The sequence below is a fragment of the Vulpes vulpes genome, chromosome 4, assembly GCF_048418805.1.
Source record: "Vulpes vulpes isolate BD-2025 chromosome 4, VulVul3, whole genome shotgun sequence".
In the NCBI taxonomy this organism is placed as follows: domain Eukaryota; kingdom Metazoa; phylum Chordata; class Mammalia; order Carnivora; family Canidae; genus Vulpes; species Vulpes vulpes.
Window position 1 is genome coordinate 99,693,565 of NC_132783.1, and position 14,546 is coordinate 99,708,110.

Consider the following 14,546-nt stretch of genomic DNA (forward strand, 5'->3'; position numbering starts at 1 on the left):
GAGAAGGCCTGGCCAAGTCATTTATTCACTGTAATTCAGCTTTATTTAATACATGATATTCAATAATACTTACCGCAATTGGGCACCCTGCCCCCCAAAAGCTTAACATCTCACAATTAGACTCACATTACTGTAAACAAAAGTGACAGGGCTGAAGTTTGGTTGTGAAGTTCCTTTATAGGTGTGACAACTCTCCTTTGTCTACCCTGTTCACCCCATGCCTGGAAAGTGCTACCTCCCTCTTTCCTTCAGGAAAGAAGCTCCTGGGAGGCAGATCTTATATGACACTGAGGGACAGCTGGCAGTGAAGGCACTGTCAGGCTGGAAGCCACTGAAGCCAGTGACAGTTACCACTCTGGTACCACTGTAGCAGCACAAAAGGAAGTGGTATGTACCTTAATGAAATAAAGATTTCCAAACCTGAGAATCAAAAGAAAAATCTCTAATTGTTTCCCACTGACTATAATGCCATGATTGTGGGCAGAATAGGTACTGTTACCTTAACATTAGGCCTGGGCGAATGGGTACAGAGGCTGCTCTGGGGCTCAGGGAAAGAACACTGTGAAGTGAATGGATGACCTGGCCAAAGGCCATTGTGGACAAGAGTGGGGGGCAGAGGTATCATGGAATTTCTGTTCTTACTCTTGTACATGTGCAGCAGGAAAATAAATCTCGCTAAAAATAAGGAAAATAAGGAAAAAACTGAGAAGCTCAGAGGACTCCTGATACAGATAATGCAGCTTATTAGAAACATTTTCCTCATTGTTAGCTCATATTAATTGTTTGGGTTCTTCTTTTTAACCTCTATTCTCTGTCCTTTTTTAAAAAACTCTTTTTGTTGTTGTTTTGGTTTTTTGGGTTAGCTTCTAGCACTCAGAAGTACTCTTCTAGACAATTCTCAAGATCTAGATTCAGAAAAGGACATACATTAAAACTGCAAAACCTCCTCTTTTGTTTATCTGAGATCTACTTCAGGTCTTTAAAAAAAATTTTTTTAAACTTTTTTTTCCTTCTGAGACCCCACCTCTTCCTTGAGTGACTGACTCCATGATGTTCTCTTCCTACACCCCAAGAGGCATGGCCTTCCTTCATAGGCCTCAGCTGGAGAACTATATAAAAGATAATATTCTAACAGAAGATTAACATATAGTGCATGAGGTAATGTTGAACCAGGTTGGCTTCTGAGACATACTGATTGGAGTTTGAATCTTACATCTTTCCTTACTACCTAAGTGTCTGAGCAGACCATCAACTCCTGTAAGTCAATATCTTCATTTATAAAAATAAGGATAATAACAGCACCTATAACTCACAAGGCTCTTATGTGGAGTAAAGGAGAGAGCATATGTAAAGTGTTTACCATAATAACTGGCACAGCACTCAGTAAACGTAAACTATAGCAACATATACAGCTGGGGGTTTATTTCTTTTTGAAGTCTAATAGCCTGTAAGTTCACACATAGGGAGTTATGGCCTAGGAAAGAGGAGGAGGTGAAGCTGGGTGTATGGGGCATAGAAAAGTATACTTCCTTCTAATACATGATTCAGTGAGGTCATGGATATATCTTTGAATACCTTCCCTCCATTTCTTCAGTAGAGAATCAGCTGCATGGGGTCACAGGGTGGTTCTTTACCCCACATTCTACCAATTCTCTGTGTCCTCAAAAGAATACTTAAAAAAGAAGGTTCAAGGGATAAAACACTATAGTAGCATCTTGTATCAGGAAGAACTAATAGTATGAACAATGCTATTCCTGGCTTATAAAACAATCCATTACATTGATTTACTTTTCTTTTTCCCTTTTAATCTCTAAAATTTTAAAGTGATATTTAGCTGACAGCTCGATAGGTTGAATGTCTTCATTCATCATCAGAACTGTTATGGAAAGAGAACCACAAGCTTGTTGATATTACTATAGGTCTCTCTGCAAAAATCTTATGAGGTCCCTGGACATAAATGATTTGGGACAGAACTGAAGCTATGAAGAATGGAAAGGAATATAGTATTTCCATTTCAGATGAAAAAAGATTAAAAAAACAGGGCAGTGTTGATAAGGATACAGGAAAATAAACAAATTGTTGGAGATGTAAATTAGCATAATCATTCTAGAGGGCAATTTGATAATATTTATTAAAAATATTAAAAATAAATAAATAAAAATATTTAAAATGTGTAAATCCACTTCTGGGAATATATTCTAATTTTAAAACTTCATTACAATATCTGCCTATCTACTAGCTAGCATCTGCACTCACGTGCACTGTCTCCTGTAAAAGCCCTTCGATATGTTCAACTAGCTTCTATCTCCTCTTATGTACTCAGGACATGGCACCAATAAATTTCTCCCTTTTCCTCCTATGCAATCTCTTTTTCCTATTAGATCATCTCTTTGGAATCTAAGTCATGCCATTATATCTTCCATTAAAAAACAACAACAACAACCTCTTGGCCTTACCTCCCTGCTAGATAGTACTCCCCTATATAATAAAACTCTTCCAAAGAACGGTCTTCACGGTCTTCAATTCTCCTCCTCTCATTCTCTTTTATGCCCACTCCACTGAAAATGTTCTTTTCAAGGTTCCCAATGACCTCTTTGTTGCCAAATGTAATGGTCAATCCTTATCTTGATTCATGGACAGCTTCTGCTCCAGCTGACTACCTCTCTTTCCTTGTCTTCCAAGACACACACTCCTGATCTTCTTTTAACTTCAGTGCTTGCTCCTTCTCACTTTTCCTTTGCTGGATGTTCTTCCCCTTTCCCTTTAACACTGGAGTACCCAGGACTCAAACCCAAGTCTTCTCTATTTATATTCACTCACCACCTAGGTGGTGATCACCTAGGTGATCTTCACTATTTTTGCAACTTTAAATATCATCTAAAAGTCAATGACTTCCACATTTGTTTCTCTAGATTGGCCCTAACTCTAAACTTCAGACTCACATCACCAACTCTGTGTTTCATATCCCCACTGGGATGTCCAATCAACATCTTGAACTGAACATGACCAAAATGGAACTTTTCATTCTCCTCGCATGCATCTCAGTTAATGGTAACTTCATCTTTCCAGTTGTTCATGCCAAAATTTCTTGACTACATTATTTCTCTTGTACCACATTTTCAATCCATCAAGAAATTTGCTTTACTTTCAAAGTATACCCAAAAATCTAACCACTTCTCACCACTCCTACTATCACCTTAGTCAAAGCCAATATCAAATCATGTTACTCCTCTGGTCAAAACATTCTAAAGTTCCTCTATTTCACTTGGAGTTAAAATCATAGCCCTGATAATTGTCTGCAGGGATGACTTTACATGAAATTGTTCTTGTTATAATGCCCCCTTTTGTTCACTTTGCTCCAGCTACTGATTGCTTGGCTGTTCTTCAGACATGCCAGATACATACACTGTTGCCTCAGGACCCTAAAACTTGGTATTCTATCAGTCTAGAATACTCTTCCCAGAGATATCCACACAACTAACTCCCTCATTTACTACATGTCTTCACTCAAATGTCACCTTCTCAATGAGGCTTACCTCTATCCCTTTACTTAATTTACTGTAACACGTTCTCCAATCTCTGGTACTTCTAATGTTCCTTCTCCTTCCTTCCTACCTCTCTCTCTCTCTCTCTCTCCCTACTCTCCCTCTCTCCCTCCCTCCCTTCCTTCTTCTTTCTTTCATTGCACTTATTACCTTCTAACATACTAAATGATGTCTTTTTCAGTTTTGCTCACTGATGTATCCAGAGTCAGGAACAGTGCCTGCTGCTCCCAGCATACATTTGTTGAATGAATGAAGCTCACAAAGCTAAATGTACAAAGTTGCTTACTGAAACAAAGTATAGGATAGTAAAAAAGTACATGTTTATAAAAAATCACATTTATTAAAAGGTGAATAATAAATTATAGTATGACCATAAAATGTATACTTTTGCAGCTATTTAAGAAGATGTGGTAAGGATGCCTGGCTAGCTCAGTCAGGGAGTGGGTATGTCCAACTCTTGATTTCAGGGTTGAGTTTGAGCCCTACATTGGGTGTAGAGCTTACATAAATAAACTTGAAAAAAAAAACCCTTAAAAATAAATATATTGATATATGTTAGCATTGAGCAATGGCCATTATATAAGCAAAAAAGTCAATTACATATCAGCAAGTATATTATACTATTTTTGAAAAAATATATCTATATGTACACATAAAAAATATGAAAGAGCACACACTAAACTGCAAATGATGGTTTCCTTTGGATGATGAGATAATCAAGATTTTCACTTTCTATTCTCTAGAGCATTTCTGAAATTCTGCAGTTTGCTAATAGACCATGCTAATGCTTTGTATTCATATAATTTTGTAAAAGCTACTGTCTACTTCAAATAGCATCTTTAAACTTCTGGGCCCTATTCTATTCCTTCAAAAGATACTTCCTTATCTGACTCCTCAGTTTGAGTTAGAAGCTTCTGGGCTACCATAGCACTCTGTATGCTTCTCAAGCATAAAAGTGAGTACAACGCATCCTAAGTCTTCATTTACTTGACTGAATCCTCTGCTGGACTCAAGTTCCTCAAGAGAAGAATCAGTAAGATTCTTTTTAGTGTGTTGTAAGTCTTATTCCTTATAACTCTCACACCATCAGACACAGAGTAAATGCTCAATAAATGCTAGCTGCCTGGATGAAAGAATCCACTGCACTCTACACATTTGTTTGGAGATCACTCTAATTTGATAGCTTATTCAGTATTTTCTGCTTGTGTGCAAAGGGGAGGCAAGTCCAACATGTGTGGATCTGCTATGGAATGTGTTCCTCAAGGTCTTGCTTTGGTAAGCCACCTGATCTTGGTGCTGGGATCCTCAAAGTGTTCTTCATTCCACTGCCTCCAGAAGACTTTTGTGAATTTTACTGTACTACTTTGTCACTCTATGTTCCCAACCAAGTTTCTTATAGGATGTAAGGCCATGTACATGGTCCCTGGGTAGTTTGTTTTAGAACTGTTATTTCCTGGTGACATTTTATGAAGTCTCTAGTTATTTCAAGACCAATGCATTCTTCAACTACCTTTTAGTAATCATTCAAACATAAATATACAATCATAATCCTTCATCCTTACAATCCTTGTAATAGTACATGCCAAGTAAATTAAAATAGTAATTTTCAAGCTCTTTTACCAAAAAAAAAAAAAAAACAAACCCCAAAACAAACAAACAAAAAAACCAACAACAACAACAAAACCACAACACTTTTCAAAATGGTGATCCCTTTTACAAACAAATCTAGTGCAACTGCATAGCTGGGTGGTTCTGGTCAAGGCGGCAGTAGGTTGCCTTCCTCTGCGCTATCTGAAAGGCCTCCATGGTACTTTCACAGATTTCTTGGGCTGTGCAAAACCCAGTTGGAAAACCACTGGTCTGTTTTCTAGGTCACAATAAACAACAGTGGTTTGTACACTGCTTTACAAATCCAATTTAAGCATACGATTAAGTCATACCTTAAATGCACGTGGAGCATATATACTGCTTTAAAGAACCCTGATGTAAATTCTTACATGTAGTGAATAATCCTAACTGTTCTACTGACTTTTAAAGTTTAGGTTTTCACACTGAGCTCTCTTAAAATCAGGTATCTAAGGAGGGAATAAAAGCCTTCCCATTTTGGCTAGTCTTACAAGAACAATCACTATTTCTCCCTTCTGTGCACTCTTCAACCAATAGATGTCACTAAAGATACCAATACCCAGAGGCTAAGGGAAGAAAAGATTAGACAAATGGAAATTGAGCATAAGAAACATCCAGTTCTTAAAACTGAGAAGTAGGTTTCCAAAGTAATAACATTTATTACATTGCATGCAACATTTTAACCAAAAATTTAAGAAAGAAATTTCTTTTATTAAGTTGCTCAGGCTGAATGGATCACAGCACTAAGTTTTGAAATACATGTTCTTGAAGCAATTTAAAACTCATTAGAAATAATAGGCTTGGGCTAGTAGAAAATGTGGTAAAATTTAATCCTCATCCAAATGTTACCTGGGCTGTACAAACAGGAAATTGTTTTGTGCTACTGTGGCTAACCTCATTGCTGACCCTGAGCTGTAATGGCGAGAACAGCTGAGAGCTGAAGCAAAATTAAAAACTTACATCAAAGTATATCATGACAGAATGCAGATAAATAAAACAGCATATCAAAAGTATTATTTTTCTGCCAGTCTCATGGAGCAGCGAGGTAGAGGTGTTCTACAAAATATGCAACAAATCAGGTGCATGTGGAAAAGACTCCCCATGACTGCACCGCCCCAATCACTGACTACCCAAACACTGCCCATGAGACGTGAGCAAAGAAGAAAACCAGTGAAGATGGGGACAGAAGGGATCACAGAATGTTCTGGCCTCTTTCCTCCATGGGCTTTCTTGCCTTCTGTTTGCTTACTAAAGAAATAATGCAAAAAAACAAACAAACAAACAAACAAACAAAAAACAAAAAATAAAGAAATAATGCTGCTCTTCTGTGTCCTCCCAGTCACACTCTCCCTTATCTTCCAACCTCCTGGATGGCGACCACATGATCTCCTTCCAGGAGCATATTAGTCTCCAGAGGGAAAAGCATACATAATAAAGCATTATAGGGGTGAAGATAGATCAAATCAGCTTGCTGATGGGACCTGCATGGGAATCAACAAAGGGCAAAAAACATTTTTCTATTATTCTATGTAAAGCACAGGTGTCCAAGTCACTACTTACAAAGTTGAAGGACATTTTCCCATTGAGCCTTTGGTTTCCCTTAAGTTTTAGGATAGAAATCACCATACTTTAAAGAATTGTGCTTCCTCATTAATATCCAAGGCACAATCTTCCTGTGGCAATTCCCAAGTGGCAATAAGGACTATGGAATCCTACAGGACTATTGTTTGAAGTTATACAGACTTTGAATGCAATTCCAATTCAACCACTTGCTAGCTATGCAATTTTTGGCAAGTTTCTTAATCTCTATGGGCTTCAATTTCTTCATCACAGAAGCTAACTGGTCTAAAAGTTTGCCTTATGAAGTAGGTATCCTTTTCTCTATCTAACCAGAAACTGAAGCAAGAAGGGCTTAAGCAACTTAGCGAAGGCCAAATGAGTACTGAGTGGCAGAAAATAATAACCACCTTGAGGAATCAATAGGCTAATGAATGATAAATGGTCTAGTGTAGGAGCAGGCATGTAATAGCCGATTAAAAAATAAAAGCTACCATTATTATTGGTCCAACCCAAGGTACAGAGCCTTACTTTAATGTTCTAGTTCTTCCTTAGGGTAAGAAAACGTACTGGCTTTCCTTCTCGAGAATGCCTTGAAGGTTTTTCTCTTTTATGCTTCACCTCCTTTCTCTTCCTCCTACCCTTCCTTTCTCTCCTGTCTGCTGCTCTTCTTCTTCCTCCAATGTAATCCTCAATTAACTTTCTCAACTTTTGCTGCAATGCCTTTGCCTGTGTCAGACAACCTGACAGAGGACTCGGTACCTTTTGGAGATTTGGCATTGTTCTGAGATTCTTTTTGGTGTCTCTTGCTGGACGTACATTCTGTACGTAGGGGCCCAGTAATGCTGGAAGAGAAAGTCACTGCTCTTAACAGTCCTACTGTAATAGTGAATATGCCCCAAAGGAAAAATTACACTTAGTGAAAGAAACTGGATCCAGAAAAAAAAGGGAAAGATATAGTCATGATTGGTAACAGAAATCTAACATTTCTGTAGCTAAAGCTCTATCAACTATTAAGAAATTCTTATAAGTACACTGTTTCCTAATAAATATTATTTCCTTTTTAAAAGCAAGGAAATAGAAGCTAAATTCTTATTATAGGCCGAAGGAAGCAGAACAGTGTGGTCCAAGCTGGGGTAGAACAAAAAAATTATGTGGTCAGTGAAACCTTGTCCGAAGAAGTGAGTGTAAGAGAATGACTTTGGATTAAGGAGATGCATGTTCACTGAATGTGACACTCCATGTCACACCCTGTGGGAAGCCCTTTTCCTGGAGGAGCTCACTTAACCACCTCTTCTAAGTAGATGCGTAGGTCAGCACATAGTCTAATCCTAATTTTGTGTATGAGAAAACTAGGCATAAAGGAGCATGGTGTCTTGGTAGAGGGTCATGGAGCTAATAAGGGTTGGCACTATGATTGGTACTCAGATCTTTTAATCTCCAAAAACATGCTTTTTCTTTTCTTTTCCTTTCTTTTTTTTCTTTTTTTTTCTTTTTATTTTATTTTATTTTATTTTTTTTTTTAAAGAGAGAGAGAGAGAGAGAGGCAGAGACACAGGCAGAGGGAGAAGCAGGCTCCATGCACCGGGAGCCCGATGTGGGATTCGATCCCGGGTCTCCAGGATCGCGCCCCGGGCCAAAGGCAGGCGCCAAACCGCTGCGCCACCCAGGGATCCCTCTTTTTTTTCTTTTTTAAAGTAGGCTCCACACCCAGCATGGAGCCCGGTGTTGGGCTTGAATTTATGACCCTGAGATTAAGGTCTGAGTTATTATCAAGAACTGGATGCTTAACCAACTGAGCCACCCAGGTGTATGCTTTTTCTAAGACACTATTTTGGGAAATGGTGTAGATACGTATCTTTGTATGGTAAGACAACGAAAGGAATTAGATATACATTGGAAGTACAACAAACTGCACTGAGAATATTTGAAAAGGAGTTCATTTTCACCTTTAGGAGGCAAAGCATTTCTATTTTATATGATACTAATGTGTCTCTTTTCAACAGATAAAAAAACTTGTGACAATGTAGTTGTGGTACAGAGTGCAAGTTTACTGCCTTATATAGGTGCTTCCTGTAGTTTTTCTACACTTATAATCTCAAACTCTAAAAATCAAATGCACAATTAAGACTAAGCATTTTTTTTTTTAAGATTTTATTTATTAGAGAGAGAGAATACAAGCATAAGTAACAGGGAGGGGTAGAGGGAGAGGGAGAAGCAGACTCCCCATTGAGAAGAAAGTCCGACTCGAATCCCAGGACCCTGGGATCATGACCTGAGCCACAGGCAGACACTTAACTGACTGAGCCACCCATGTGCCCCAAGACTGGGCATTTTTTTAAACAGAGGCCTACAATGCATAGATTATCTTCCTAGAATGGGTTTTGAATTCAAGTGAAAACAATTTAAAACAATTGTTTTTCTGCCTTTTTTAAAAAAATAGGCTTTTACTTTTAAAAAAGAAATACACTCTTAGTGGTTGTTCCTATAAATATGTGTGTACACACTCATACACATACTTAAAGAAGCTTTACAAAATTTTGCAAAATCTGGTTCAAGGTACTCAAAAAGAAATATGAGAACTACAGGCAGCTTTTGAGACCAAATATACTCAGAGTTGGCTACTGATTTGGAAAAGCAAGAACCGACAGGCAAAAAAGAAAACAGAGAATAAGAGAAGAGGGCATAGGGAACCATCTCTGAAGGAGACCACTGCACAGAGCCCCCAGCCTTTAGGCAGCACGCAGCCAGAGGGGGGGGCAAACCAGCAGAGGCTTCTTATCCATCCTACCCCCATTCCCAGACTACATACAGTTCTCAGAGAGTTGAGAATGTCATTGATGAAGCTGTCAGAATTGCCAAGTATTAGGGTTTATGGTAATTCTAAGGTTCAATTCTAACTGCTAACTGAATTTTTTGACAATAATTGAATAGGACCAACTTTATTACAGAACTCTGACTGTGAGGGTGCAGTGCCCAAAATTCATTGTAATAAAATATTTACTGCTCTTTAGCAGGATATTTTTCCAAAATTCAGTGCTGGTGACATACTGGTTTAAGCATTCCTTGATTCATCATAGCAAATCCCCGGATGTAATTTCTGGCAATTTTGAATATGCTATAACTTTTCAATATTCTATCTAGTGTATTCTCTTTGCCTACTGATGCTGCAATTTCATCCAAAAGAAATTCATCAAGTTGGTCAGGCATGATTTGTAGTCAAAGGCATGCTGCTTACTTACTTTTGATGCCAATATGACAGCTACCTGGCTTTTTGCACTCCTATTACCCAGTTCACAAATTCATACAGATACAAAGGTTCAAGAGAACAAAATAACTAACATCTTTCTTTTCTCTAAAGAGATAAAGTTATATTGCTGAGACAAATATGGAAAAAGATACTCACCATAAGTGCAAATCATTTTACTAGCTTCTCTGAAGAGAAGAATTCCATTAGGAGATGATACATCAAAATTCAAACGCTGGGATCTAAGAAATACAACAAAAAACCAGACCCTATATGTAGATAAATAAACCAGATGTAGATTTAAAGTGCCTAGCATTTTCATTTATTAGAAGTGGCAGCAGTACAATTATCCCTTTTTTTGAAAAGATTTATTTACTTATTTTTTTAGAGAGAGAGAGAGAGAAAGAGAGATGGCAAACAGAAGAGCATGAACCGGGGAGAGGGGCAGAGGGAGAGAATCTCCAGCAGACTCCCAGCTGAGCATAGAGCCCAACACGGGAGGATCTCAAGACCCATGAGATTATGACCTGAGCTGAAACCAAGAGTCAGATGCTTAACCGACTGGACTGAGCCATCCAGGCGCCCCTGCAATTATCCCTTTTTAAAAATGCCATTCCATTAAACAAGTGTTGATAAAATATGTATGCTGATTTCTCACTATAAAGACATTAGGGGAATTAAGAAGCGTTAATTTCATTCATTTGCTGATTCAAAGAATTCGCTTTTATCTATCAAAACAAAATCTTGACATCCCATCACAGACTTCTTACTCTCCTCTCTTTCCATGCAAAGTGGTTGATAGATAGTAATTAAAAAAAAATGTGTGAACATGTATGTTTATATAAATACCTAGAGATTTACATTTGCAATATCCTGTAATGCCCCATACATATTTTTAAAACAAATTCTAAATTTAATTCCATCTACACAGATGGAATACCTAGGTACTTTTTTATTTTTTAAAGATTATTTATTTATTAGAGAGAAAGAGAGAGAGAGAGAGAGAGAGAGAGAGAGAGACAGGCAGAGGGAGAAGCAGGCTTCATGCAGGGAGCCTGATGTGGGACTCGATCCCAGGTCTCCGGGACCACACCCTGGGCTGAAGGCGGCACTAAACCTTTGAGCCACGGGGGCTGCCCCCTAGGTACTTTTAATATTGCTCATATGCATAATGAATCATCTAATACTTCAAGTGTATTTCAAATACATTAAATTCCATTCAGACTATAGTTTCCATTGCACATAGCTCAAATAAAGAGAAAGAAGTCCTAGAAGTTCTCAATGAGAACAATTCTACTTCCTTGGTTTCTGAAAGGTGGAGAAACAGTATGAACAGAATAAAGGATTGACATGCCATCCTGAAATAATATTTGCTTTTTAAACATCAGTTTGGCTTCAGTTGGCTCTGATATGCCTTGTCTCTGTGCTTTTAAGAAACTATGGTATATATTTTTAAATGACTAGCAAAAAGCATGAAACCAGGTCCTAACATGAAATCTCAAAAAAAGCAAAGATACTTGCTAAAGTCCTTTTGCCAGGAATGGTGAATTGTTGCTTCTCCATGCTTTTTCAAAATGCTTTAGAATAAGGTGCAATGATAACTTACTGGAAATATTGTGAACTTTTGATTGTTGGTATACAATTATTGAATAAAGAAAAGAAATGCACACACATAATTCACATTAGATTCTGGAGAAATATAGACAAGATAACATATTTTCCTGAAATTACGGATTTTCACTAGGTACTTCTTATACAATTTATGCTAGATATGAATCACTTACCTATGGCAGTATCAAATACTTTACAATATAGAATGCAATGATTTTTCATTTAGTATTAAATGTTATATCAGTAATATATAATATCAATAATCTAGTTGAAAACATTGTAATTTCATAGAAAATAAATCTAATATGAAATACACAACCACTCTTAGTATCTAAGATACATCAGAATTTTTTTTTTTTAATTTTATTTATTTATTCATGAGAGAAACAGAGAGAGAGAGAAAGGCAGAGGTACAGGCAGAGGGAGAGGCAGGCTCCATGCAGGAAGCCTGACACAGGATTCAATCCTGGATCTCAAGGATCACGCCCTGGGCTGAAGGTGGCGCTAAACTGCTGAGGCACCCGGGCTGCCCCATCAGAGTGGTTTTTTAAAAAAACAAACAGTTTTTAAAATGAATCATATTCACATTTCTTTATTTGCCAGGTCTTTTTTCCACCTCTTGTTTAATAGATTTTAAATTATTACTGTGAAAAACCCAGCACAAGAGAGAAAATTACAGCTGCAGTCCATACTCCTTCCCTGTCTGGATACCTCCCTTCCAACACGCAATTTAAGAGAAACTGATGAAATAGGACGGCTATGTGACAGGTAATTTGGTACAAAGCCATATTCACAATGACATATTTTAAAGGGGAAAAACCAATTAGCTTTTTGCAGTTTTTCTTTTAGCTACATCTTTGTTAATATTTACATGCAGGGTATCTGAATCTTTGCTAGTATGTGCAAATTAAAAGGTCAACTAGGTATTTTTTTTATTATTAAGTTTTTGACCAGGCAATTTGTAAGAAGTGTTGTAGTTGCAAAAAAATATGTTATAATAGTTGCTATATGTTTCACTTTGAAAATCTTTTTATTAAGTATAAATAACATACAGTGCCATATGAGTTTCAGAACTACCATGAGTTTACACCTTATACCTGTTACTAGAGGTATAAGCTAGAGTAAAAAAGACAAGAAATAACAAGTGTTGGTGAGAATGTGGAGAAAAAGGAATCCTTGTGCACTGCTGGTGGGAATGCAAAATGGTGTAGCCACTATGGAAAGCAGTATGGAGGGTGCTCAAAAAATTAAAACTAGAAATAGCATAAGATCCAGTAGTTCTACTACTGGGTATTTACCTCCCCTCTCGCAAAGGAAAACACTAATTTGAAAAGATATATGCACCTCTATTTATTGTAGTTGCTATTTAAATGAAAATGTTGAGCACACAAATCATCCACATACAAGCATATTGACAAAGAAGAAGTAGATAACAGGAGTCAAATCAGGACAATCCATGGGGCTTCTGAGACAAACTACGTGTCCATGAACTGCTCTGGGACTCAGTTCCCTTCTTCATAAAGGAAGCAGCTCAACTCAGAGACCTCTAAACTTCTTCTCTGCTTTAAAAATCTATGGAATTGCAGTAAGCATGAAATTAAAATTAAATTAAAAGAGCTCCCTTCCTCCATCTGTGCCTTTAAATATTTTAAGTAATGGTGGTGGTAGTCTTCCCATTTTTCCTAGTTCCAACAGTTCCCGTATACACCTAAGTATACTATGCTCTTTCTCCCAAGAGGTCTCAATCTTATGTCTCTAATTCTATTGCTTTTACCAGTTTTCTTAAGATTTTTGGTTTCTGAGTTCTTGCTAAGCCTTGAATGTGCGCCTACCAGGCAGGAAAATCTGACTTCCTGAGATGCTGAGAAAGAGCAACTGTTTTTTTCTCCCCCAGTGCACTTCTTACCTGTTTTGCATCAGTTCTGCCATAAGTTTTAAGATGGGGGTGGTGCATGCTGGCTCTCCGTACCACCGCTCGATCGTCCTCTGAAGAATGGGAAGATACGTGGGGTATCTTTTAAAAGCCTGTTAAAGAACTTAAGGGTCAAAAGAAATATTGTTCCTGAAAATTAGTGGCACTTAAAAAGGATAAAAGGGATCCACATTTGTTCTGTGTTTAGTATACAATGGCAATTTTATAAATTGCTCTCCCTAATCTGCACAGCTGTACATTTTTGGGGGAACTGTAAATGATCTGCTCTTCTCTGTAATATACCCCATACATTATGTTCCTTCATTTTCGGTATACACTATAAATAAAAGACACACACTTTACGTATCATATAAGTAACACATTTAAAGAATTGTGCTTAGTGCTGTAGGAAAGGAAAAGGAATTTAATGATGATAAAAAACATGTGAATTGTTAATTCAAATTACTTAAGAAAAAGTGTTGATTATGAAATTTTGAAAATGTATAAAAGTAAAGAGAAATAGTAATAATGACCCCCATGAATCTACCTTTCAGCTTAGAAATTATTCATACTACTCTTATTTTTTTTAGTTGTTGACTCGCTCTGCTTGGTCCCACTGCAGCTCCAAGGAAGACTGGAGATGTTAGCTCAAAGAAAAGCTTTGGGTGACTTTTAATGTGCTCGGGGTCAGCTAACAGTGTCACATACACCCAAGGAGAAACTCTCAAACATCCCCATCAATGGTAAGATGTGTATGTCTCTGATAAGTCAATGGCCAAGACATTAGTACCTGGACAACTCTGACTCACCTCCACTGGCCCTTTAACTGATAACTGACCTCCTCCTTGTCAAACGGACATATAAATAGAAAATTAAGGCCAAAAACTGCAGCAGGGAAAAAGAAACCCAAAACTCTTGCTTCATTTCCGTTTTCTTTTCCTATTTCCTATGTCTCTCTCTTTCTGATGTTACCCAGTATACTTGTCTTTTTTGTTTCAGTGAAAGTGCTGAACTGAACCACTGAATGGCATTCCTTCCCCTGTGGCAA

At 37.5% G+C, this 14,546-nt stretch overlaps 1 protein-coding gene across 13 annotated transcripts in view; it reads right to left on the reverse strand.

Moving 5' to 3' along the window:
* The window catches only part of RANBP17 (RAN binding protein 17), a 310,517-nt gene that overhangs the window by 44,684 nt on the left and 251,287 nt on the right, over positions 1–14,546 (reverse strand). For all 13 annotated transcript variants that reach the window (XR_012001183.1, XR_012001182.1, XM_072756619.1 and 10 more), the window contains 2 exons: positions 13,493–13,600; positions 10,135–10,217 (listed from right to left, as the gene is read on the reverse strand). Coding sequence is in view for 11 of the 13 variants with exons in the window: in XM_072756619.1 (XP_072612720.1) it covers positions 10,135–10,217; positions 13,493–13,600 (191 nt within the window). In the remaining 2 variants the exon portion in view is untranslated. The remainder of the gene's footprint in view (positions 1–10,134; positions 10,218–13,492; positions 13,601–14,546) is intronic.